The following is a 22,982-nucleotide window of genomic DNA, read 5'->3' on the forward strand; positions in this document are numbered from 1 at the left end:
AATTGAGAAACAATACAAGGAATTAATTAATTACTTTTTCTGAATATTAAATCAATGAAAATATTTACTCCGATAATAAATTCTACCAAAAAAAAATTAGGGTGAAAATAAATTTAGCATTATTTATATTGCATTAATCATAAAAAACCTACAAGGTAACTCTTTACACAACCAAATACTGTGTTTCTCATAACTATGCACTTATAAATATTCAGTAGTTGAACTTCCATGGTGTCAGATTGAAGCATTGAACCTCAAAAATCTGACCCCTTTTTTTGTGGTTTTTAAGGAAGAAAAAAATTTAGTGTTTTCAAAGGCTATGGAGCATGGAGGTTCCTTCTTTCACATTGATCAACATGTGAAATCAAGTTCTGGTAAGTTCTCAACACACCAACAAAACTTCTTATCACAAATAATATGAGTTTTTTTTCTTTTTTTCTTTTTTTATGTATATGTATCTATGTTTGCAATAACCTTTATAAGATACCATTCTAATACTTTTTTTTTCATCATATTCAATCAAAATTTATATAGTTTTGTTATCATATATTTCTACTATTGATGAGCATAGTTTTCGTATACCAAGGGATTGGGTTGAATTTAAGGAAATAATTATCTAATTCCTCTTTTTGTTCTAATGATCTAATTTCATGTTCATTAAATATGCATGTATTTGCATATTTTCAGTTTATGTAAAAGTTTAAGTACATGATCATTAAAGTTTTATTGGTTAGGTTTGTGTAACTTCATATTTTATGAAAAATTATTTAAGAAAATAAAAGTAAAAGTTTATTCTTGAAATATGTGTAATTTTTGATTTAAACTAAACTAATTTATCTTTTCATAAGGGGTATATGTTAACATGTTATAATTTTGATTATCTAAACACAAACACAAAAATTGTAACTTGTTTAAATACATTTATATAAAAAAAAAACGAGTTAAGTCACGTTAAAAATAATGGTTATTGAAATTTATCTTTTTCAATCTTACACTATAAGAAAAATTGATATTATCGATAGTCAAAATCTGTTGATAATGGTTAAAATCTGTCGTTAAATCAACATTATCGACGAATTATCGATGGTCACCGTAAAACTTTTCTCGATAAAAGAAATTATTGTATATAATTATTTGTGATTGCGAGGAACAGAAGAGATGTGAGAAAATGAAATAGTTGGTCAGATTTTGAGTAATGAAGTAGTATAACTTTTATAAAATATCATGTAATTATTTGACACCTTTTAAACATACTTTTGACAAGTGTTTGACATTCACAGGATTCAAATAAATATTAGATATTCATTCAACTTCATTTGAATATGTATAAAAAGAATAAACAAATTTGTTTTTGCTAAACATTTTTCTAACATTGTTATCCTAATAAAGTAAGAAGAAATTAAACCGAAACAATTTATACTATAAACTTAATGCTTTTAATACATTTTATGATGCTTCTTTTCATAAGACATAACCAGTTATTTTAATTATCATGAGATATATATGTTTTAAAATTTTTTGTGAGGTTATTAAGAAACTTTAAGTATGATCATTAATAAGTTATATATGATTTAATGGTTAAATTTGTAAAAGGAAAATTATTTAAGAAAATAAACATTTTTCTCTTGAAGTATATTTATTTTAATATATTATCTTTATTTGTTTATTTTTAAAGAGTGTTCTAACATTTATAATTTCGGATTATCTAAAACACCAAAATATACTTTGTTAAAATAACTTTATTTTTTTAAGAAATAGTATTTGAAAGACATAAAAGACTCGTTTGTTTCAATCTCATTTGGATATGTTTAAAATGCATAAACAAACTCTTACTTTTTACTAAACATTTTTTAAACATTGTTATCTTAATAAAGTAAGAAGAAATTAGAAATGGAAAACTTATACTATAAACTTGAGCTTTTAATATTTTTATGGTGCTTATTTTCATGAGACTTAACCAATTATTTTAATTACTATTGTGAGATATATGTTTTAAATTTTATTGTTAGGTTATTAAAGAACATTAAGAACATGATCATATATTAAGATGTTATCACATTATTTAGTGGTTAGATAACTTAGTATTTCATGAAAAACTATTTAAGAAAATAAGTATTTTTTTTCTTAAAGTATACTTATGGTACTATATACTCTTTGTTATTTTTTTTTAAAGAGTATTCTAACATATTATAATTTTGGATTATCTAAAACACATAAAAAATACATAACTTGTTGAAATATCTACTTTTAAAGAAACTATATTAAGTGTAAATTAAAAATAATGGTTATGGAGATTTGTCTTTTGATATTAGTTGTTCAAATAATAAAAATAAATAAACTATGATAAATGAGAGGTTTTTCCTTTCAAATTTATTTTAGTCTTAGATGTTTAATGAAAAAAATTATTGCATATAATTATTTGTGGTTGTGAGGAATAGAAGATGAGATGTTAAAGAAGGAAATTGTTGATGAAATTATAATAAAAACAACTGATCAAGAGTTTCGAAAATTTTATATTTGTCTTGTTTAATTACAAATTGTTATATATAAGTATTTGTCATTGTGAGGAATAGTAAATATGAATGTAAAGGGAAAAAAATATTGATAAAGTTATGAGTTATAAAACATAGAGACTTTTTAACACCTTATGACACATGTTTGATATTTTTATATTTATATCACTTTAGAATAGTATAGGGTATTGTTTTGTTCCACACTTTTTTGAACACGTTTTTCTATAATTGTTTAATATTTTAAAGATTATAGAATAGTGTGTAATAATATGTCACAATGTTTGATACTTTTCTTAATACATGTTTAACATAGTTTAACATTCTTTAGCATTGTCATATTATATATATATATATATATATATATATATATATATATATATATATATATATATATATATATTTATATTAGACATTTATCCAAACTAATTTGAAGTTGAGTAAAGAAAGGAAGTCTAACTGTTTTTTTAACTAAAGTTTTCTTTAGACATTATTATCCTACCAAAAATAAGAAGAAATTTAAACAAAAACAACTCATTTTACAAATTTTGTTACATCTTGATATTTTTTATGGTGTTTTTTTATAAGCATCAACCAATTATTTCAATTATTAATAAGATATTTCTTAAATTTTATTCTGAGAGTCTTTAAAAAAAGTGTTTTTATAGTGTGAATTATATAGATTTGAAGTTTCATTTGAGTTTGGTGTCATAATCATGTACAATGTCTTGTATTATTTAGTTTTAACATATATGTATACTTACATTTATATTTATGTTACCTTGATTATTGCAAATTTTGTATTGAAGTGATGATGGTAAATGTATATTAAGGGAATAGTTATTTAAATAATTAATGTTTGCATTGGTCAATTTCTAAATTTAAGAATTTGTTTAACTATATCTAATGGTCTATACACAAAGTAATTTAAAATCAAGTGGGGCATTTTTGCTAAGCTAAATTCATAATTATTTTAGTAAAAATCAATTAAATGGTAATGTTTGTGTTATTTTATTTTAAAACTTCTGTTGAATAAAGTCCTAATTCAACTATAGTACTTTCTTTATGTGTTAATCTAATGTCATAATTGTGCCACATATAAACTATTGAGTTTGTTTTTCATGAAGGATAGAAAGTTTTTTTTTTTCATATTTTTTCTTATTCCAATATATTTGTTTTATTTATAAATAACTTTGGCTTTTGCACTTGAAACATGATTTCAATGTGTAGTTGGTCTTTGTTGAAGACTTTTTATTTCAATTTTTTTCTTATAATGAACCTTTATAAGAGAATGCATCTACAATAGTTGAATGAATTTTATTTTACCATTTTTTAACAAATGCTTAAAAAAGAAAATATCACAAAAGTAAGTAATATTTTGTAATTAATGTATACAAACACTAAAAAATTAATTTCTCAAACTAATTGCACCATTTTTATTTAGCCACTACCTTGCACTAATCCAAGAGATTTGTTGAATTGCAGGTAAGAAAAATTTGCAAAGCTTATACCCTTAAATTTTTACACTACTCTAAAGTACACAAAATAATTCCACACATATTTACTAACTAGTTATTTAATAAATTATATTAATTTCCTTAATTCATAGTTTTGGATCTGAGTTCTAAAATGCAATGATGAATCTCTTTCTTGAAGTGTTGAATGATCCATTGGAGCAAGAAAACAACTATGCCAACACAGACACTGCAGCAGCAATAAACTCAAATGAAGTTCAAATCCCTAATGCAGTTCAAATCCCTAATTTGATTGGGAGAGATAAGAGCAAAATGCCAATTACAAATGTGACAAAAATCATGAGAAAATTTCTTCCAAACACTGCAAAAGTCTCTGATGGAGCCAAAGAGATGATTCAACAGAGTGCTACAAATTACATAACACATGTAACAAGAAAGGCCAAGGAGAAGTGCCAGAGTGAGTACAGAAAGATTATGAATGCAGATGACTTGTTATGGGCCATTGAAAATGTGGGCTTTGATGAATACATTGGGCCTCTCAGTACTTTTCTCCAACGTTGTCGCCACATTGAAGGAGGTAGTAGTAATGGGCCTGCTTTTGGGCCTACTTTTGAGCCTGAGCTTAACCCTGTGGAAATGCCCCTTAACGCTGTGGAAATGCCCCACCCTCCTCTACCACCTCCACCACCGACGCCACTGCCACCGCCACCGCCTCCGGCGGCGGAGATGTTTGACCCAAATGGTGTGAGTGGTTTTATCAGCTTTGATCCTTTTTCTCTGTTCCAACAGGATCAGCTCTGAGATGATAATGATCAACAAAGAATAAGTGGCTTGTTTAAAATCAAAGGCAATATAGTTGAATTGTCATTCTCATTGTTCAATTAGGGATACAACTATGAATGTTTATTATATGGGAAAACCAAAGCTTCAAGCTTTGTTTTGGATGAAATAATTTTAGATTGAGTGCATTTATTTTTGTTTACTTTAATGATGATGAATCTCACATTTATAACGGCTATGTTGTTCACCATGAAGTGGCTTGCATTAATATGCTTTGTTTTGAATTGTACTTTGAGGACTTGGTGGGTCAGAAACCAGAGTGACTCACATGGGTTTCAAATTTCAATGATTTCACATCGGAAAATGCTGGATTTTGCTTCTGTCACTTTACATATTTATCATACTTTGAATCCCTCCTTTGACCACCACCTGTTTGATGAAAAAGAAAGGTTTCAAGAATTGTAAAGCCACAAAGTTTCATTTTTCATCAATCTCGTTCATGAAAAGTTTTATTACACAAAATAAGACCTTATTAACTGTTTTTTTAGTAGATTGAAAAAAAAAATGGCTGTCTATGTAGTAAAAGTTGGGATAGGACTACATAGTTTTAAGTTAAATATAAATTTAATCTTTCAGATTATACCCCACTAGTTAAGAAAAATTAAATAAATTTATGAAACCTTTAAGATTTCATTTAACTATACCCTTAAAATTAATTCCTTCTGCAGTTATTTGATTATGATAATTATATAAATTCAATATTCTATTTTTTAAGAAAAAAAAAATTCAAAGGCTTATTTAATGTTTTCATTTCAAAACCTTATCAATCAATAATGAACAATTTTAAAAATTAAATGAGTTATTTAATGAATAAATTTTCATAACTAACACTCCTTCTCTCTATACCTTTTTTTTTTCAATCCTTCTAATTCATTTACTTGAAAAATGTTAAAGTAATCCCAAACTTCTCATAATCCACGATCTCTGTTAGTCTTTTGTCACATATATTCAAATTTTCTAATTCAAAGTAAATTATTAATGAATGATCGAAAAAACATCATACGTTCATAATAATCTCACTAATATCTAGATAATTAGGTAACTAAATTTTTTGCCACAATCCTAAATCCTTTTATCATGAACATATAACTTTTGTGACATAATAACAACCTAAGTTGTTCTTTCCCACTTTCCCACTTTGCAACTTTGCACAACCGTTATGTTCCCACATTCCCACCCATTCCTTATTTAAATCCCATCACCACTTTCACACTTTCTCAATTTTCCCACATTCATCTTCAATCTTACAACAACACCACCATGTTCTTAAGAACCACCACCACCATCTTCTTCATCTTCATCATCACAATCTTCTTCTTTACAACAACAGCAACATCAACTCTTTCTCAGAACAACACAAACTTCTCCTTTTCCTTTCCCTCCTTCACCCTCCGCAACATAACCCTCCTCGGCGACTCCTTCCTCCGCAACGGCCTCGTCGGCCTCACCCTCTCCACCACCGTCCCCGCCTCCTCCTCCGGCACCCTCCTCTTCAACCACCCCATCACCACCACCCCTTCCTTCTCTCTCTCCACCAACTTCACCTTCTCCATCACCAACACCACCACCTCCGCCACCCCCTCCTCCACCTTCTCCTTCTTCCTCAACTCCTCCCACACCCTCCTCTCCCTCCATTTCCACCCCAACCAAAACCATCTCACCCTCGACCTCACCGCCTCCTCAAACTCCTCCATTACCAACTCCACTTCAGTTTATCTCAGCACCGACACTCCCATCACTTCTTGGGTTGATTATCATCATGCCGACAAGAAAAAGCTTCAAGTTTTCTTGAACTGCTCGTCACTAGCCTCTTCCAAGCCTCAAAACCCTGTCTTGAGCGTTGACCTTGACCTCTATGAGTACTTTAAGGATAATCTCTACTTGGGGTTTTCTGGTTCCACGCAAGGAAGCACCGAGCTTATCCAAGTCATGAGTTGGAGTCTGGAGTTTGAGTCAAACTCGCACCCTCTGATCAATGGTTCTAGCAGCCCTTCGAATGTTGCTGTTGAGGGCATTCCTGTTTCTTCTAATTCCACTGAGGGTAGTAAGAATCGTGGCAAGAGATTTTTGTTCGGACTCTGTGTTGCCATTGTTGGTCCTGCTTTTTTCTGTGTGGTGCTTGTGGTTTTGGGGTATTTTTCTTTTCTGAAGTGGCGTGGTTTGAGGAAGAAGAAAGGTTTTGGGACAGTGGGATGTTGTCCAAAAGAGTTTGGTTACAAGGAGGTGAAGTTGGCCACTAAGGGGTTTCATGCTTCAAGGGTAATTGGAAAAGGATCTTTTGGGACAGTGTACAAGGCTTTGTTTGAGTCTTCTGGAACAGTAGCTGCAGTTAAAAGGTCAAGACAGTACGATGGAAAAACCGAGTTTTTGGCAGAATTATCAATTATAGCTAGTTTGAGGCACAAGAATCTGGTTCAACTCCTAGGTTGGTGTGTTGAGAAGGGTGAGTTGCTGCTTGTGTATGAGTACATGCCAAATGGAAGCTTGGACAAGGTACTTTACCAAGAACATGAAGGTGGGAATACTAACAATGTGTTGAGTTGGGTTCATAGGGTTAACATTGCTGTCGGATTGGCTTCTGTTTTGAGTTATCTGCATCAAGAGTGTGAGCAGAGGGTGATTCACAGGGACATCAAAACAGGAAACATATTGCTAGATGGAAGCATGAACCCTAGGTTGGGTGATTTTGGGTTGGCCAAGCTTATGGACCATGACAAGAGTCCTGTTTCAACACTAACTGCAGGGACAATGGGATATCTTGCTCCTGAGTATCTTCAATGTGGAATGGCAAATGAGAAGACTGATGTGTTCAGCTATGGGGTGGTGGTGCTTGAGGTGGCTTGTGGGAGAAGGCCAATTGAGAGAGAGGAGCAAAAGATGGTGAATTTGGTGGATTGGGTTTGGGGGTTGCACTCTCAGGGGAGGATCATTGAAGCTGCTGACAGAAAGTTGAATGGGGAGTTTAAAGAAGGGGAAATGAAGAAGCTTTTGCTGTTGGGGTTGAGTTGTGCTAACCCTGATAGTGCTCAGAGACCTTCCATGAGAAGAGTGTTGCAGATTCTCAACAATGAAGGAGGAGTGTCTCTTGTGGTACCTAAAGAAAAACCAACACTTACTTTTTCTTCTGGCTTGCCTTTGAGTCTTGAAGACATTGTTTCTGATGCTGAGGAAGAGTTGAACTCTGGCCAGGTTGTGTGTGAGATCAAGATTGATTGAAGATGCTGAATTTCTTGTTGTTACTGTTATTTTAATTATTCATTTGATTCTTTATTTCTGTATGAACAATGACATTTGTATTTGTTATTGTAATCTGACATATATAGGGTTCATTGGTTGGAGTTCAAGCTATTACATTGAACTTCATGGTGACAATAATGTATTAAGACAGAGCAAGTTTGTTATATGTTATACCGAAATGAACTTTGTTTCTGGTCATATATGAGTATTTCTCAAACTTGCTCTCTGAAACAATTGTATTGTCCACTTTCTAGTGAAATATATTCTCTCTTAAATATTGAATGGTGTTGCAACTTTGGAGTGAAACATGTTTAATGTGCACACAGAAAAATCTGTTCATTAAACAAAACATTTATCATTCCTATGTTTAGCTTCTGAATCTGACACCAAAGCATCAACATGTGTTGGTGTGTGTGTGTTCAATAGTCTGCTGTATTATTGAAATGGTTTCTCTGTTCTATGCATTTAGTGCACAAGTCTGAACAATTTTTTTGAAGTAATAAATGATTTTTGTGACTTTGATGTAGTAAAAAATGGTTATTTGAATGGTTCAATCATCATATAGTGTGCCAAATATTTTGTATAAAAGTATATATTTGTTATTCAAGATTATGTTAACGTTCACAAGGTTATGTTAGGAACATTTGGTAACTGATTGATTGAATCATATGTTAATTTGCATTATTGGCAGCATTGACTGGACCCATATGGGATTGACTTATGCAACGGCTATTTGAGGCAAACTCTGAAACTTATCATCATCACCATTGACCAATACGAAAAGAAATAAAATCACCAAAAAATAAATTGAGCTGATAAAGAAAGAAACCTCCTACAAAACTATTAATTTATTAATTTGGTTTGTATGGTTAGAGAAAGGCCCACAAACAATATAATATAGTCATCAATTCATTCTAACGTAATTAGATGCTTAATTTCAGAGAACATTCATTAGACCGAAATAACTCTTCATAAATCATTGTAACGTGTTGTTGTAAAGTGCAAATGTATAAACACGGTTAAATTTTATGGCTTGGAATTGTAATTCTCTGTCTATAAAATGAAGAAATGTGTACAGATATTATAAGTATTGCTTCTGTAAATCAAACATGTGAGATGAAGAAGAAAAAAAAAACACAGCATGTGACATTCAAAGCAAATAACGTTAAAACGTCACAAATGAAACATTTGCAACGGTCACTAAACAAGGAATGTGAATGGAATCATTGGTGTGGAAAATAGTAGTAATGGACCCCATCACATGACCTTTGTTGTGGAAACTAAGTTTTTTCCATCACACATATTATTGTATTTGTATAGATGTAATGTGCCAGCTATATTAATAAAGCCTAGAAATATCTTTTTTTTTATTAAAATGTTTAATATTATATAATGGTATATTAATAGTTATTAGTTTTAATATTATTTGTGTTAAATATGTACAAGAATATATCTAATTTAACAAAATATTTATATAATTTACTCAGAGTTGTAGTTCAATCCTGATTACTATAATTGTGCACACACGAAATATCTTTAATGTCATAATTCAATTTTTTGACTTATATTTCTCTATTAGCATTACATATGTACCATAAAAGTTTTGGCGTAAAAAAAAAAAATTTTTTTAAATAACATAATCTTTTAATATATTTGAGTAAAATTATTTTAAAAGATAGAAACAATTTTCAAATTCTCTTACAAAAAATATAGCTTTCATACAAAATAAAATGTGGTAAAGAGAGAAACTTTAAAAAAATTCACAGAAGAGCATTAATTTACAATTATAAAATAATTACTCATCGATCACTTTTTTTTCTCACAAAACAAATAAACTCTATTATATTAATTAATTTATATTAAAATATTATTAACTATAAAAAAAAATTATTCTAACAAATAATTAGTAAAAAAGAGCACTACTCACATATATAGTTTCAAAATTAAATTTAAGATAAATTTATTAATACCATCAATCTAATCACTATGTTTAATCCAATAAAATAGGTAACTGAGTTTCAAAAATAAGGTGATTGAGCCTATTAATTTTTGGTTGAATTAGAATTGTACTAGTTGGAAACAAATTTATGAACATATGAAGCAATATTATATCAAGTTTTGGCAAATTGAAGGGAAGAAATTTCTTTCTTTTTTGGGTTAAATATGTTTTTGGTCCCTCAAGTTTCAGCGAAATTTGGAATTAGTCCCTCATCAAAACTTTTGACCAATTTAGTCCTTCATCTTTAGAGATGGCAAATAAACCCGTACCCGTGGGTATCACCCGAACCCGTCCCCGTTTTGACAGAAAATCCCCGCTTTGACTGGGTATGGGTATGGGTATGGGTAATACCCGAAATTTTCAACTGGGGATGGGGATGGGGATGGGGATATATATATACCCGCCCAAATACCCGTCCCCGCTTAAATTACTAAACTATTTATAATTTATTAAATAATCTAAAAAATATATATAAATAAATAATATATTTACACATAAAATATAATATAATATAATATAATATAATATAGTATATATACATATAAATAAAATATACTTTTATATATATATATATATATATATATATATATATATATTTACACATATACATGTAATATAATATAATATAATATAATATAATATAATATAATATATACATAATAATATAATATAATATATATAATATATACGTATAAAACAAATTAATCATTTAACTAGTGAGATCTTTTATAAACAAATTTATAACATTACAAATTTATAAAAATTTAAAAGAAATATATATATATATATATATATATATATATATATATATATATATATATATATATATATATATATATAAAAGCATAAAATATCTACGCATATACATATAATATATATACATAATAATATAATATATATTATTATATTTATATTATTATATAATATAATATAATATATACTTAAAATAAATATATATCTATATATATATATATATATATATATATATATATATATATATATATATATATATATATATAAACATAAGATATCCACACATATAATATATATATATACATAGTAATATAATATATAATATAATATAATATAATATAATATATATATATAACATATTTCTCATTCTCTTTGTTTTTTGTTATACACTTTGTTTACTCTCTCAATTGTCTGGTTTGTTTTTCAAGATTTAATTTTGAAGGTAATTTTTCTTCTTCTTATTACATAATTTTTACTCTCTGTACATGGTTATGTTCAAATATGTGTTTCTCAATTTCATTCTATGAAATAATTTTTAGGTTACACATTTGATTATCTTTATTTATTTATTTATTTTCATGAAAATGTTTGACTCTTATTTTGTAGCTCTTCTTTTTGTTACTTTGGTTATACACTTTTTTACTCTCTTTTAATTGTTTGGCTTGTTCTTTAAGGTTTAAGCAGATCTTCAAGGTACTTTTCCTTTTATCATAATCTTAATTATACATTTTTTTTTCCGTTATGTTATGTTCAAATGGATATTCTCAAATTTGGGTCACACATTTAATTATCTTTACTCCTTTATGATAATTTTATTTATTATTTATTTTTTGTTTCATGATAATGTTTAATTCTCAATTTTAAGTGCTCAATTGCATAAATCCTTAATTTAATTCAAGATCAAAAGATGAAGAATCTATGTTTAAATTTGAATTATTATTAATTTAATTTTGTTATTTGTGCTATTTCGTTTAAGTGGTATAATATAAATTTTTAATAGTATAAAAAGTATTTGAAATATTTTTAAACTTGATTATTGGTTTTCCTTTTATATTTTGTTAAAAAAGAAATTAACCTTTTTACTTTGTTTGATTTTTTTTTGTTACGTATGTTAGTTTCTAGAGAAAATGAGCACAGGAGATCAAGATTTGCAGGTACCAAGTCCACCACAGTGTTCACAACAACCAACTCCCTTTCAAAGTTCTAATAATGACAGTCAATCTCCATTGAATCCATCTACGCAAACACCTTCAGAAGTTCATGATGAAATACATTCAACAACACAAGTAGAGCCTGAGAAAGGGAAATTGAAAAGTGTTGTGTGGGAACACTTTGAAAAGATAAAAGTTGATGGAAAATACAAAGCTAAATGTAACTATTGCAAGAAAAGAGTATGTTATTTTAATATTGAATATTTTGATAGTATCATGATTCCGTTGGTGTAATTTTTAAATTTTTTTTATAAAAAATATTTAATTGATATATGGAACAATAAAAAAATGGGTATGGGTATAAGAAAATACCCGTTACCCGGTGGGGATGGGTCAAAAGTTGTATACCCGTTGGGTTTGGGGATGAAGATGAATTTTTATTATGGGGATGGGATCATGATACCCGTACCCGCCCCGTTGTCATCCCTATTCATCTTTCAAAATGCGTGAATTTAGTCATTTTAATCAAATTTTGTTAAGTTTATCGGACGTTTCAAATGCATTTCATGATAGTATTTAAATTATTTACATTGTTTGACACATTTTTGCTTCAATGTTAACTTAAATACTATCATCAAATAAACTTAACAAAATTTGATTAAAAGGACTAAATTCATGCATTTTAAAATATGAAGGACTAAATTAGTATAAAGTTTTGATGAGGAACTAATTCCAAAATTTACTGAAACTTGAGGAACCAAAAACATATTTAATCTTCTTTTTTTTTTTTACAATTTGATGTTATTCGACAGAATAACACACCACTGACTACAGTTAACCTTCTAAGACACCGAGTGAAAATCTAAGCTGGGTTAAAAAAGTATAGAATTATCATAGATGAAAAACTATATAAGAAAATTTGTGAGTTTAATCAAATATTCATGATCCTGTAACAGTCAAATGGTTACATTTTTTTTATGATACAATACTAGCCCCGAAGTATAGATTGATATGTAAAAGTTTAATTAGATATAATATTATATCTTCATCCTGACCTTGTACAAGAAGTCATTAGCCAGAAATCACAAGTTGGCTTCTGCAACACAAGAATCTTCATCCACATATGGGGAGACTTGTCTCCGAGATGGAGCATTTCGCAATTCATCAATTGTGTTCTGCTTGGTCCTTTCCACATCCTCCGTAGCAATATTTACATTACCTCGTACACTTGAATTTTCATGTTCTTCGGCCCCCAATACTACCTTTTCTGGCAATTTGGTCTTCCACTTTATACCAACTGCCTTTGCCTGATCAGCAAACAGACATTCTGATAAGGGTGAGCCACAAATTTCTTTATAAGTACCATAATTAACAGCACATGTATTTCCACCTTCCAAAAGTTTTGACAGTGGATGCAAAACCAATAGTGCACCATCACTTCTCTCTAAGGTGTTCTTCAATAAAAGAAAATCAGAAACTAGTTCTGTTTTGCTAAACTGAACGAATACTGCAGTTGCATCCAGGTGGAAGACAGAAACTATAGAAGTTGGTCCAAATACTTTAGATATGCACTCTCTTACTTCAATTGCCTTCAGCGTAGAAGGAAATCCCCAAATAATAACAATGTTCTCAAACAAAATTGTTGGGTACCGCTTCCTGAGGCTATGGCTGGGTGAAGAATCCGCAACCTTATTACCAGTACTTAGATCAATAATGTCCCCATGCATCCAACTAAGATATAAACGATTAACATATTTCTGTAGTTTCTCGTCAAGGGCTAATTGTTTTGAAGAATCGTGGAGTTTGTAATCAATACCTAAATCACTGCATAACTGGGCAAAGATGCATCCAGTCATGAAGGCATCATATCCTGCCGCATGCTTGCCACCAGGGTTCCAGCTGGATGATCTGCATATACACATCTAATGTTGGTATGGGGAAGTACTTTTATCTAAAGAGAGCTTGGACAAAATATGAAATGCAAGAGAACAATACTTAAAGAAGACAAATGGGACACTAAATCATTAGACTTAGCAGTCCAAATTCTGAAGCAATCATATCAAGCTATGTGCAGACATATGTAGACGACAAAACGTCACAAGGGAAATTAAAATGTTATCTATCATTGAACAGCATAGTTCCCACATACCATTATTTATAATATTACCTACCATTAAATAAGAGAGAGAAAAAATGTGTCTACCTTTTAGTTATAAACTTTGCATTCTTGGAGTATGCATCAAAAAAAGAAAAAATGTATAGAAAAAAGGAAAGAACTCTGTCATGTATGAAAACAGTTGAAAACTAATAGTTGAAACATAAACTCAACTGTCATCAAAAAAAGAGTCGCTGATATTGCAGCATTAGATTGATAAATTTAAATCACAATAACCAGGCCAGGACTAAAAAAAGCAGAGACAAACCTCACATCATCAACTTCAACGTCCACTTTCACATGTGAGAGTGAACCTAGATAACTGGTTCTTGAGCCAGCTGCAATTTGTGGGCAAAATGAAGTGAATGCAGCTGCCAGTGATTTTCTGGATCTTTTCATCTTTTCCTGGAGCATAAAATTAGTGTTCAGAAGTATCTTGGTGTCAACAATGTGCGGAAAGCACTTGTTAACTGAGGTAACAAACTCTTCAGGAGTACCAGGAAGAGGGCCTATAAATTTGCTGTAGACATGAGCAATATCTGTATGACGGAATGGTATATAACATTTTAGTGTTGTGTAAAATTAAATAGCTTCTCAACGATTCAGAAAGTCGTTGTTACCTAGAAAACAATTGTGACCAACAATCAACTTCTGTTCCGATGAAAGGAGATCAATAACGTGGCGAAGTCCCACAGCACCTTGAATTTTCATCTTTTCTACGCCGAGATTTTCTTCTTTCACTTTTTTCTGTGAGATTAATTGAAGAATTTAATAGGTGGCTGTGGTATATCAATAAAACTCTGCTACCACATTATATTTTAGCTTTCTCTAATGTTAGACCTAGACATAATATACCAAATTATATACTAACAAAGCACAAACATTATTTTTTTAAAATACATTAGCACAAACATATTAATTTTTTTAATATTAATTGTGTGCAATATCACTATAATTAGGGTTAAGCTTTGTTTTAAGAAAATGCTCAGTCATTTACAGTCTGAACTAGAAATGAAGGATAATATTAGGTCCATTCTTTCAATGGTAATCAAAAGACATAGATCACCACCATCATTATTTCTAAAGTGCAGAAGGAACAATTATATTGAATTCCAATGTAAAATCACATGTGACAATTTAAAAGGAAACAAAACAATATCAAGATTTATTACCAGAAGTAAGTTTAACTCATCCTTTGAGTCTGTATACACAACTAAATGCTGTAAACCGGAAGCCTCACTGTTTACACTGATATAAGAAAGATCTTTGAAGTGTTTTCTGATGACCTGAAAGTATTTAAACTAATAGTCAGAAAAACTCAGCACAAACTTCATAGATGTATAGTACTGCTACGTCTTGAGGAAAAGAATACTGATAAATGACACAATCAAATACCAATATGAAAAGAAACAAAAATGTAAACGTATCATTTAGGGCACAAAATATATAAGCATTACCAACTGAATCAATTTAAGCTGGTGAGAGGTGAATCCATTAAGCCTAAGAGCCGGATGCATCTCAAAAAAAATCTCTTGAAATTTTGAGTCCCCTGTAATTCCTTGAATCTGGTCTTCTAGATTTTGCTCATGTAATAACCCATCACGCCATCCACGGAATTTGTTTTTCATTCGTGCAGTGAACAAAATGTCTGCTGCACTAAGCAACGGCATGTCCCTGACATCTTTTAATTTATAAATGTCTGACCACTCACTATCATGTGCAGAATTCAAACTCCTTAAGGCTTCCCTTTCTTGTTCTCTGGATAAATAAGATATTCCTGACAGTTATCAAGGGTGAAAATTCTCAAACCATAGAAACCATAAATGTCATGATGACGTTACACGTGCAATCAAATACCAATCTTATGAGTCAGTCACAGAAATGGAAGATCAACCAACACCAAAACATCACCAGCAATTCAACTATGGTGGCTACTGGTTAAGGATCATAGGCCTTCGTCATCTTTAATGTCCCCATAGTTCTATAATTTCCTATAACTCTAAAAACCATATATAAAGAGCACTTCCAGTTTGCAAATAAGCTAAAGAGTAAAATCGCAGAGCTCTATGAATATTACCTCTTTTTCCATTGAACCACTAAACATCTAGGCTACAGGCCTAGAAATGAAACACGCATATCTTACTTTTTCCATGTATAGAAATAAAACATGCAAGGACAAACTCCTTTCTTCCATTAGCTTAATAGTTAGTATGAAATGCAATTCACGAAATAAAAGGAAAACTAAGCAACCTTCGTGTATGCAAGCATTAAAATCAAACTGGTATTTAGCCAAGAAATCCATCGAAGTAGTCTGCCAGAGAAATTCATCGCACGGACCCAGACCTGCATGCTCCTGTCGAGGAAAAACAAAGAAACTGTGCCTGCCACGGAGCAATTCTCTATTCAAACCAGCCTTAAAAATAATGTACAAATATACTTAGCCTACAAATAATCCAACGCAAAAAATCACCAACAGAACTAATACTATAAAAATTTACAGTCCAGATAGAATGGATGAAAGAACATACGGATACGCGACAAAGGAGTGATTTGAGGAATCCCAACGGAAGGGGCAAACGCCGAATTGAACGATGGCGAACTTGGTGGCGGAGTCTCGGACTTTGAGGTAGCGCACGTCGGAGCGGTCAAACTCGAAGGACTCACGCCAGGGAGCGCTGGTGATGCCGCTCATCTCGAGGTCGATGGCCACGAAGTCCGACGACCGGACGTGGCGCCGGAGCTCCGCCAGCGACGGTTCGAAGTTTGCGGTGGTCACCGTCTTCAAAGGAAATGCCGAATCGCATTGCGTGGGGGTGGTGGGGGTGGCGGGGGATAGGGCACGTGCAAGCACACGTGAGAGTGACGGAGAGTTAAGTTTGTATGGCTTCATTGTTTGTGCTGCATTTTTTGGGTCAGAGGTTTAGAAGAGGGATAACGGAAAAGAATAGAGGAAGGCGCAGATCTAAACCGTCGTCGTTTTGCCTGAGGGGTTACGATTTGTCGTTTGGGCATGGGCTAATTTTTTGGATCGGCCCAGCATACTTGGATCGAGGACAATTTCTTTCAGGCTTTTTCTTCGTGAACCCCGTGATTACTACCTACACCGCATATTAATTGCAAAAAAGCTAAAATTCCTTCTTGTTGTACCATGCCACCTCTGTCGCTCCCACTTCTTCTAACTACACCTCCCTTCTTTATCATAGTTGCACTCTTGATAAGTTTGTTCTGAAAAGTTAATTCTATAACGTATTAAAATATATGTTATGTGTTTTGAAAAGCATGTTCTAAAAATTTTATTTCATAAATCTTGTCCCCAAATTTTCAAAAACTTGTTTTGAAAGATTTCTAAAATAAATAATTCAAAAATGACCTTTACGGATGGAAAATGTCATCTAAATTATACGGATACATTTAAAAATTATAGGATGAATGAAGAAAAAGCCTTTCTTTTAACACTTCATGCTGTCATACCTTCTTTTGTATTTACACTAGTATACTTGTGTAATGCACCAAATTTTTTAATGTTTTAATAATAAAGTGGAGAGATATTGGATTAATATTTAATATTTTTATAATCAACACATGAAGGAAAGATAAAGCAAACAAAACATATAATTTTTACCAAAAAATATTGTTCTTATTATTGTTAACGTATGCAAAAGCCTTGAAATATTTAAATTTAAAATATCAAAAACTACTGTTATTGTTTAGAAAAAACTATATATAGTTTGACAAAGACAAATGTGAAAAGTTAATTTGTTAGAAAGGAAATATCCTTCAAATATGTTATTCGATTGAAGAATCCTAAGTTTTTACAATAAATTGCAAAAGAAAATTTAACCACATAAAAAAATGGAATCCAAAAGAAAAATGATAAAGAGCATAACCTTATGTCATATTTGCGAAGGATTTCAAATTCATATACATAATGCTCGATGTAAAACTTTGTTCTTTTAAAAACAAAAACTCAGTCACGGTAAAAGGATAGTGCAAAGCTTCTTTTCGAAAAACTCGTTTCTCCTCTTAAATCTCAAGTTGTTTTTCAACCTTTCTTATTCAAATTTCATCGCTTTTGTGATCGAAGGTTGGGGTTCCGATCATCATGAAACCCTCTTCAAATCCAATCGAACAAAATCTCCATTTAAGTAAGTCAAAATTCTAGGTCCTTCAATACCCAATTTGTTTTGGAAACACATGCGATTTTTTCTTAGATTGCATATGACCCCAAGGTCCTTGTTTTCACTCTTTGCGAATTTGTGGTATGTATGGTTCAATATGGTCATCTTTACGTTGTCCCTAGGGGTAGAGCTTTCGCAAGTTTAGAGACAACCTCGAGGTTCTTAGAGTTTTTAGTTGTCTTTGAAGGGGGGAAAGCTAATTTTGTGTTTTTTTATATGTTGTGTTTGTTCTAATTATTAGTTATTGAATGTAATTTGGATGCTATGATTTTTGAATTGTGAATTATAGCTTACTCTTGTCTACACTATGTTTCAATTGTTGAACTTGTTTGATGTTATGAAATTTCATTAAAGTGGTTGTATGCATAGAAATTATGGTATGTTGTTGTCCTCAAAAGCCTTAGTGAGAGTCTTAAATTAAGTAGAATGACACAGATTGAGTTAAAAAATTCAAGATTTTAAGTGTGGGAACATTTACCAAGTGGAAGTAACTTACGAAGTGTCAAATTACACAAATTAAGCTCAAAGAGGAATGTTTTTCTGCTCTGGTATAACATTGGGTGACATTGATATTGTTAGGTGCAATCCAGATAGTGAACTCACTGACTTGTTAGTGTTGTGTGCCACTTCTAGGCCGCTAGGCGCCACCCTTTTTTCAACCTTGAACAATCTTTTGAAAATTGTGATTCTCATTTCGTTAATCGTCAGATAAAGCTACAATTTTAATAGTGTGTCCTAGGCACAAAGTTCTTCACTTTGACTAGTCAAATCTTGAATTTGTTGTCTGTAGTGAGAGCATTTTTCTTGTAAGATTCCCTTATATTAGGTTGTTGACAACTCTGAGCTTTGTTGTTTGTTCGTTGCATAACATTTTCTTCAGCTATCCAATTAATTTGATTCTTTTTTCGTTACGTTCCCAACTCAATTATATTTAATTTGAATATAAGAACATAAATTTTGAACGCTTGCATAACCTATAGTTTTATTTCTAAAATCCCAAATAGTTTGTACCTATGCTGTCAAGTTACAATTTTGCATATTTAAATACTTGTGTGAGAATGTGCAAATTAATTTGGGATTCAATAAAAGCTTATGAACCATTTGGGTGATATAGGGATTGTAAAATATACATATATATATATATATATTATTTTTATTTGAAGGGAATGATGTGTTGTGTTGCGAATGATGAATGGTTGGGGAATAAGGATGTTGTATGTTTTAGTGTGATGAGTTGAGTTATACAAGATAAGTATGATGAAGTAAAGTATGTGATTGAGGTAATTCCAAGGGTCTCGTGGGGAGATTCTATGATAGTTGTTAGGAATCCAAGTGTGAGTCTAAGTCCCACATTGACCAGAATTGAGAAAGTAGAGCACTATATAAGGATAAAGACCCATAAACTCATTGCCTTAAGGTTTTGGGTTGAGAGTGGTGTCAGTGTCTTATGTGGTTAGACTTATATCTCATTGGTGTTGTTCTCCCTAGTGAAACCCCCTCTGTAAAACCTGACAAGTTTTCCTTTAGTGTATGCATACTGCTTGTTTGATTACAGCAACAACAATGTCGCCAATATAAGCATATCGTCGATTACTAGCTCCTAGGATTCGAATACACATCAGTTCACGTGCTCCGCTGTTATCCGCTACATTCAAATTTAGTGTATGCATTGATGTAAGCAGTCAGTAGGTATATCCTGATACTCTAATACCCATTCAAGACTCATGTACAGTAGAATGGGTTATGTGGTGAGAGAGGCAAAGTTATGGTTATTAAGAACGACCCCAAGGTTCTTATGACAATTAAAAGGACTAACCTTGTGTGTACCAACTCAGGTCGAGCAATATTTTTTTTATCACCACAAGTGCAAAAACCACCACGAATCGTACATTAATGCCTAAATCTAGGTACTTGAGTCTAGAGTGTCCTTGTGTATGGTGGGTTACTTTATATTATGCTTTAACACATCCCTAAAGTTTCTCAATTGCCCAACAATCACAAACTAATTATAAGTTTAGCACATAAACCTTCCAATTTCAAATGGAACTAATTCAACTAAAATCCAACTAAATTAAGTAATCATCTATATAACCAAATTTGAATGGACACATACATTTAACTATAGGGTAAAGAATGAGAGAATCAATGTAAACTTTATTCATTGTCAGTGAATCTAATAAGGCGATCTTTGATGACAAATAGAAGGAATTCAAATTGTTTCTCTTATGAGCAACTTTAATGTCAACAACAAAGTCTATGAGTAAAATCTAGTTTGTCAGGGTCAACCATTTTCCAAATTCATAATTGACAGACATATAAACAAGTGTATCCTTATATTTAAAATTAACCATATGATTCAAGCCAAAGAAAATATCTAGAGTAAAATTTGAAAAAAATATACACCTGTAAGAAGTTCAATAAATGAGTTTGATAGGTCCAATAATAAAAATTGAACCAAAATATTATATTTTATGGAAACTTCAATTAAAAGGGAAAATTATGATAGGTAAAAGTCGTGGAGGGTGGAGGGTAAGAAAAGAGAGATGGGTGATGATGTAATAATGTTGTTCAATATAGAAAACTTGCATAAATAACAAACAATTGCAATAGTGTTGTTGTATTTAGGTTATTACTATATTCATAAATAAAACTATTTAGTCATATCATATTTAACACACAAACAATGCTATATGATAATAAAATAATAGAATAATTAAAACACATTATGGGATGGATGAGTTAGTCCATTCTTTGACTCATGTATGTTATGAGTTATGTAAGGTGGAGCAATACTAAATGACTACTTAAGTGTTCAACACCTTACATTCTTATCCCTATACATAAGTTGGTAAGGTATCATTTTCTAATAGGAAGTCTTAATCACTTCTATTATTGTCAATTTGAACTTATTTGTTATGTTCCACATAATTTGTTACTAAATATTTCAAATCATTTTTTTTCCATTATATTTATCATATTAATGTTAATTAAGAAAGAGTTTCTATAAAAAATGTGTTACTCAGATTTATAGTTAATATTAGGAATCCATGTATGTTTAGAAAGTTTAAATTACTAATTACCTATATCGTATGCTCTTAATCTAAAAATATTGAGCCTGTTAATAAAAAAAACTTATTATTATCTCATATTAATTCAATAACATTTTTTTAATATATACTTATAATTTAATTAAAAGCAAGCAAATTCATATAAGAACCTAAATTTAGTATTATATATATTTTTTATCCATAAACATTAGTTCACATCAACTTACACTTATTGTTGAATAACTAAGTCAGACTCTTAACATAATTTAAATCAACATAAACTTGATGTAAAATATAATTTAAATAAGAAAACATAAATAGAATTATACGACATAATTTAAACTAGACAAAAAGTAGCTTAATTTAAACAAGGTAAGAAAATTTAAACATTATTTATCACAAAGTAAAGAGGTTTAGAGGATTATCCATCAACATAATCATTGAAATACGAAAAATCAATGCTGAATTCCACTCCTTGTTTACATTCAATAATAGTTTAGTTGTTGAGTTTTGGTGAAGCTTGCAAAGGGGAAAGTTGATTTTAAGTGCCAAATTACCATTACTTTGGGCTATTTGTCTTTTTAATTGAGAAAAAAAAAAAAAACTATTGGAGGAGAGTGTATTAAGCAGTAGGTATAATTAAAAGAAGAAATAAATTATTTTATTTTGTGTACTTTGAATGATTAAAATAGGGTTTGTAACTCTTTTTCCCATGTGCCTTAACATGTCATGGTTTTTTTTTTCTTTTTTTTATGATTACCATAAAATGAAAACATTTTGGAATGATTTATTATGGGAAAATTGTATTAATATTTTGGAGTGGGTTTCTTATCCATACTAATAATATCACACCTTCTATTTTCGTGGGTCTCAAAAGGTTTTTCATAGTTTTTTTTTTTACTTATACATTAGCCATAATAATTATTTTCTTAAAAATTTAATTAATAAAAAAGGAATTTTATTAAAATATTTTATGGGAGAATTTAATTATTTTAATCATATTCATGAATTAAAAGTAAATTTTAGATTTTCTAACTAATATTACATGAAGTTTTAATTGACAAAAAATGTTATTTTATTGTATTTGAAATTCGATGCCAATAAAATATTAAATAAGTAATAATTATTAATATGGATATGACATTAATGAAAAAATAGAATTCAATTACAACTTACTTGCTGTGACAATATAATTCACCCCTGTGATTGACACATTTATAGAATTAAGAAAATTTTCTATATTGATTTAAATTATAATTAGTAAATGTGCAAAATTACAAAATATATATATAAAATGTTATGTTTATATGGAGAACTTCTATGTGCAAAATTACAAAAATATTAATTGTTTCATTTTTCCTTCTTTCCCTTTAATTCATTCATTGTCTTCATATTCCACCTCATGAAGAAATAAATCCATACCGTATATAATCTTACATCATAAACTACTTCAAGTAGAAATATAATTCAAAATTTTCTCATACTTAAAGTAATATCCTTCAACAAAGTAGCAAATAATAATTTAAATTTCCATAAAATAATTACAGTTAATATTTAATTATATTTCAACTAAGATTTTTTTTTTTAATAAATCGTCCATGTGTGAAACCCTCATAACATCCAAATAAAAAAAGCTG

General features: G+C 30.3%; 2 protein-coding genes and 1 pseudogene across 2 annotated transcripts; 2 read left to right on the forward strand and 1 right to left on the reverse strand.

Annotated features, from left to right (window-relative positions):
- Window positions 1-201: 201 nt before the first annotated feature.
- On the forward strand, window positions 202-5,013 carry LOC114186554 (nuclear transcription factor Y subunit B-9-like). Its single transcript, XM_028074488.2, has 2 exons — window positions 202-374; window positions 4,167-5,013. The coding sequence occupies exons 1-2, from the start codon at window positions 320-322 to the stop codon at window positions 4,784-4,786; spliced, it is 675 nt and encodes a 224-aa protein (XP_027930289.2). The 5' UTR covers window positions 202-319; the 3' UTR covers window positions 4,787-5,013.
- A 1,025-nt stretch (window positions 5,014-6,038) lies between these two features.
- LOC114187417 (putative L-type lectin-domain containing receptor kinase S.7 pseudogene) lies at window positions 6,039-8,260 on the forward strand (annotated as a pseudogene).
- Window positions 8,261-12,833: 4,573 nt separating this feature from the next.
- AHG2 (Polynucleotidyl transferase, ribonuclease H-like superfamily protein) lies at window positions 12,834-17,029 on the reverse strand. The gene is made up of 7 exons (XM_028074688.2): window positions 16,649-17,029; window positions 16,371-16,501; window positions 15,578-15,897; window positions 15,293-15,406; window positions 14,741-14,867; window positions 14,389-14,659; window positions 12,834-13,873 (listed from the first exon to the last, which is right to left on the reverse strand). Exons 1-7 carry the CDS (start codon window positions 17,008-17,010, stop codon window positions 13,048-13,050), a joined length of 2,151 nt encoding a protein of 716 aa, XP_027930489.2. The 5' UTR covers window positions 17,011-17,029; the 3' UTR covers window positions 12,834-13,047.
- Between the last annotated feature and the right edge of the window lie 5,953 nt (window positions 17,030-22,982).

The sequence above is a fragment of the Vigna unguiculata genome, chromosome 6, assembly GCF_037176805.1.
Source record: "Vigna unguiculata cultivar grain cowpea cultivar isolate G323 ecotype 2 chromosome 6, ASM3717680v1, whole genome shotgun sequence".
NCBI classification, from domain to species: domain Eukaryota; kingdom Viridiplantae; phylum Streptophyta; class Magnoliopsida; order Fabales; family Fabaceae; genus Vigna; species Vigna unguiculata.

What these genes read in the sequence shown, in the direction of transcription:
- LOC114186554 (XM_028074488.2), top strand. Translation starts at nt 320, where the DNA reads ATGGAGCATGGAGGTTCCTTCTTTCACATTGATCAACATGTGAAATCA. An exon ending in ACATGTGAAATCAAGTTCTG is followed by an intron (nt 375 to 4,166) that starts GTAAGTTCTCAA and finishes TCTTTCTTGAAG; the next exon opens with TGTTGAATGATCCATTGGAG.
- AHG2 (XM_028074688.2), bottom strand. Translation starts at nt 17,010, where the DNA reads ATGAAGCCATACAAACTTAACTCTCCGTCACTCTCACGTGTGCTTGCA. An exon ending in AGCTTAAATTGATTCAGTTG is followed by an intron (nt 15,407 to 15,577) that starts GTAATGCTTATA and finishes AAATACTTTCAG; the next exon opens with GTCATCAGAAAACACTTCAA. An exon ending in GTTGAAGTTGATGATGTGAG is followed by an intron (nt 13,874 to 14,388) that starts GTTTGTCTCTGC and finishes GTGTATATGCAG; the next exon opens with ATCATCCAGCTGGAACCCTG.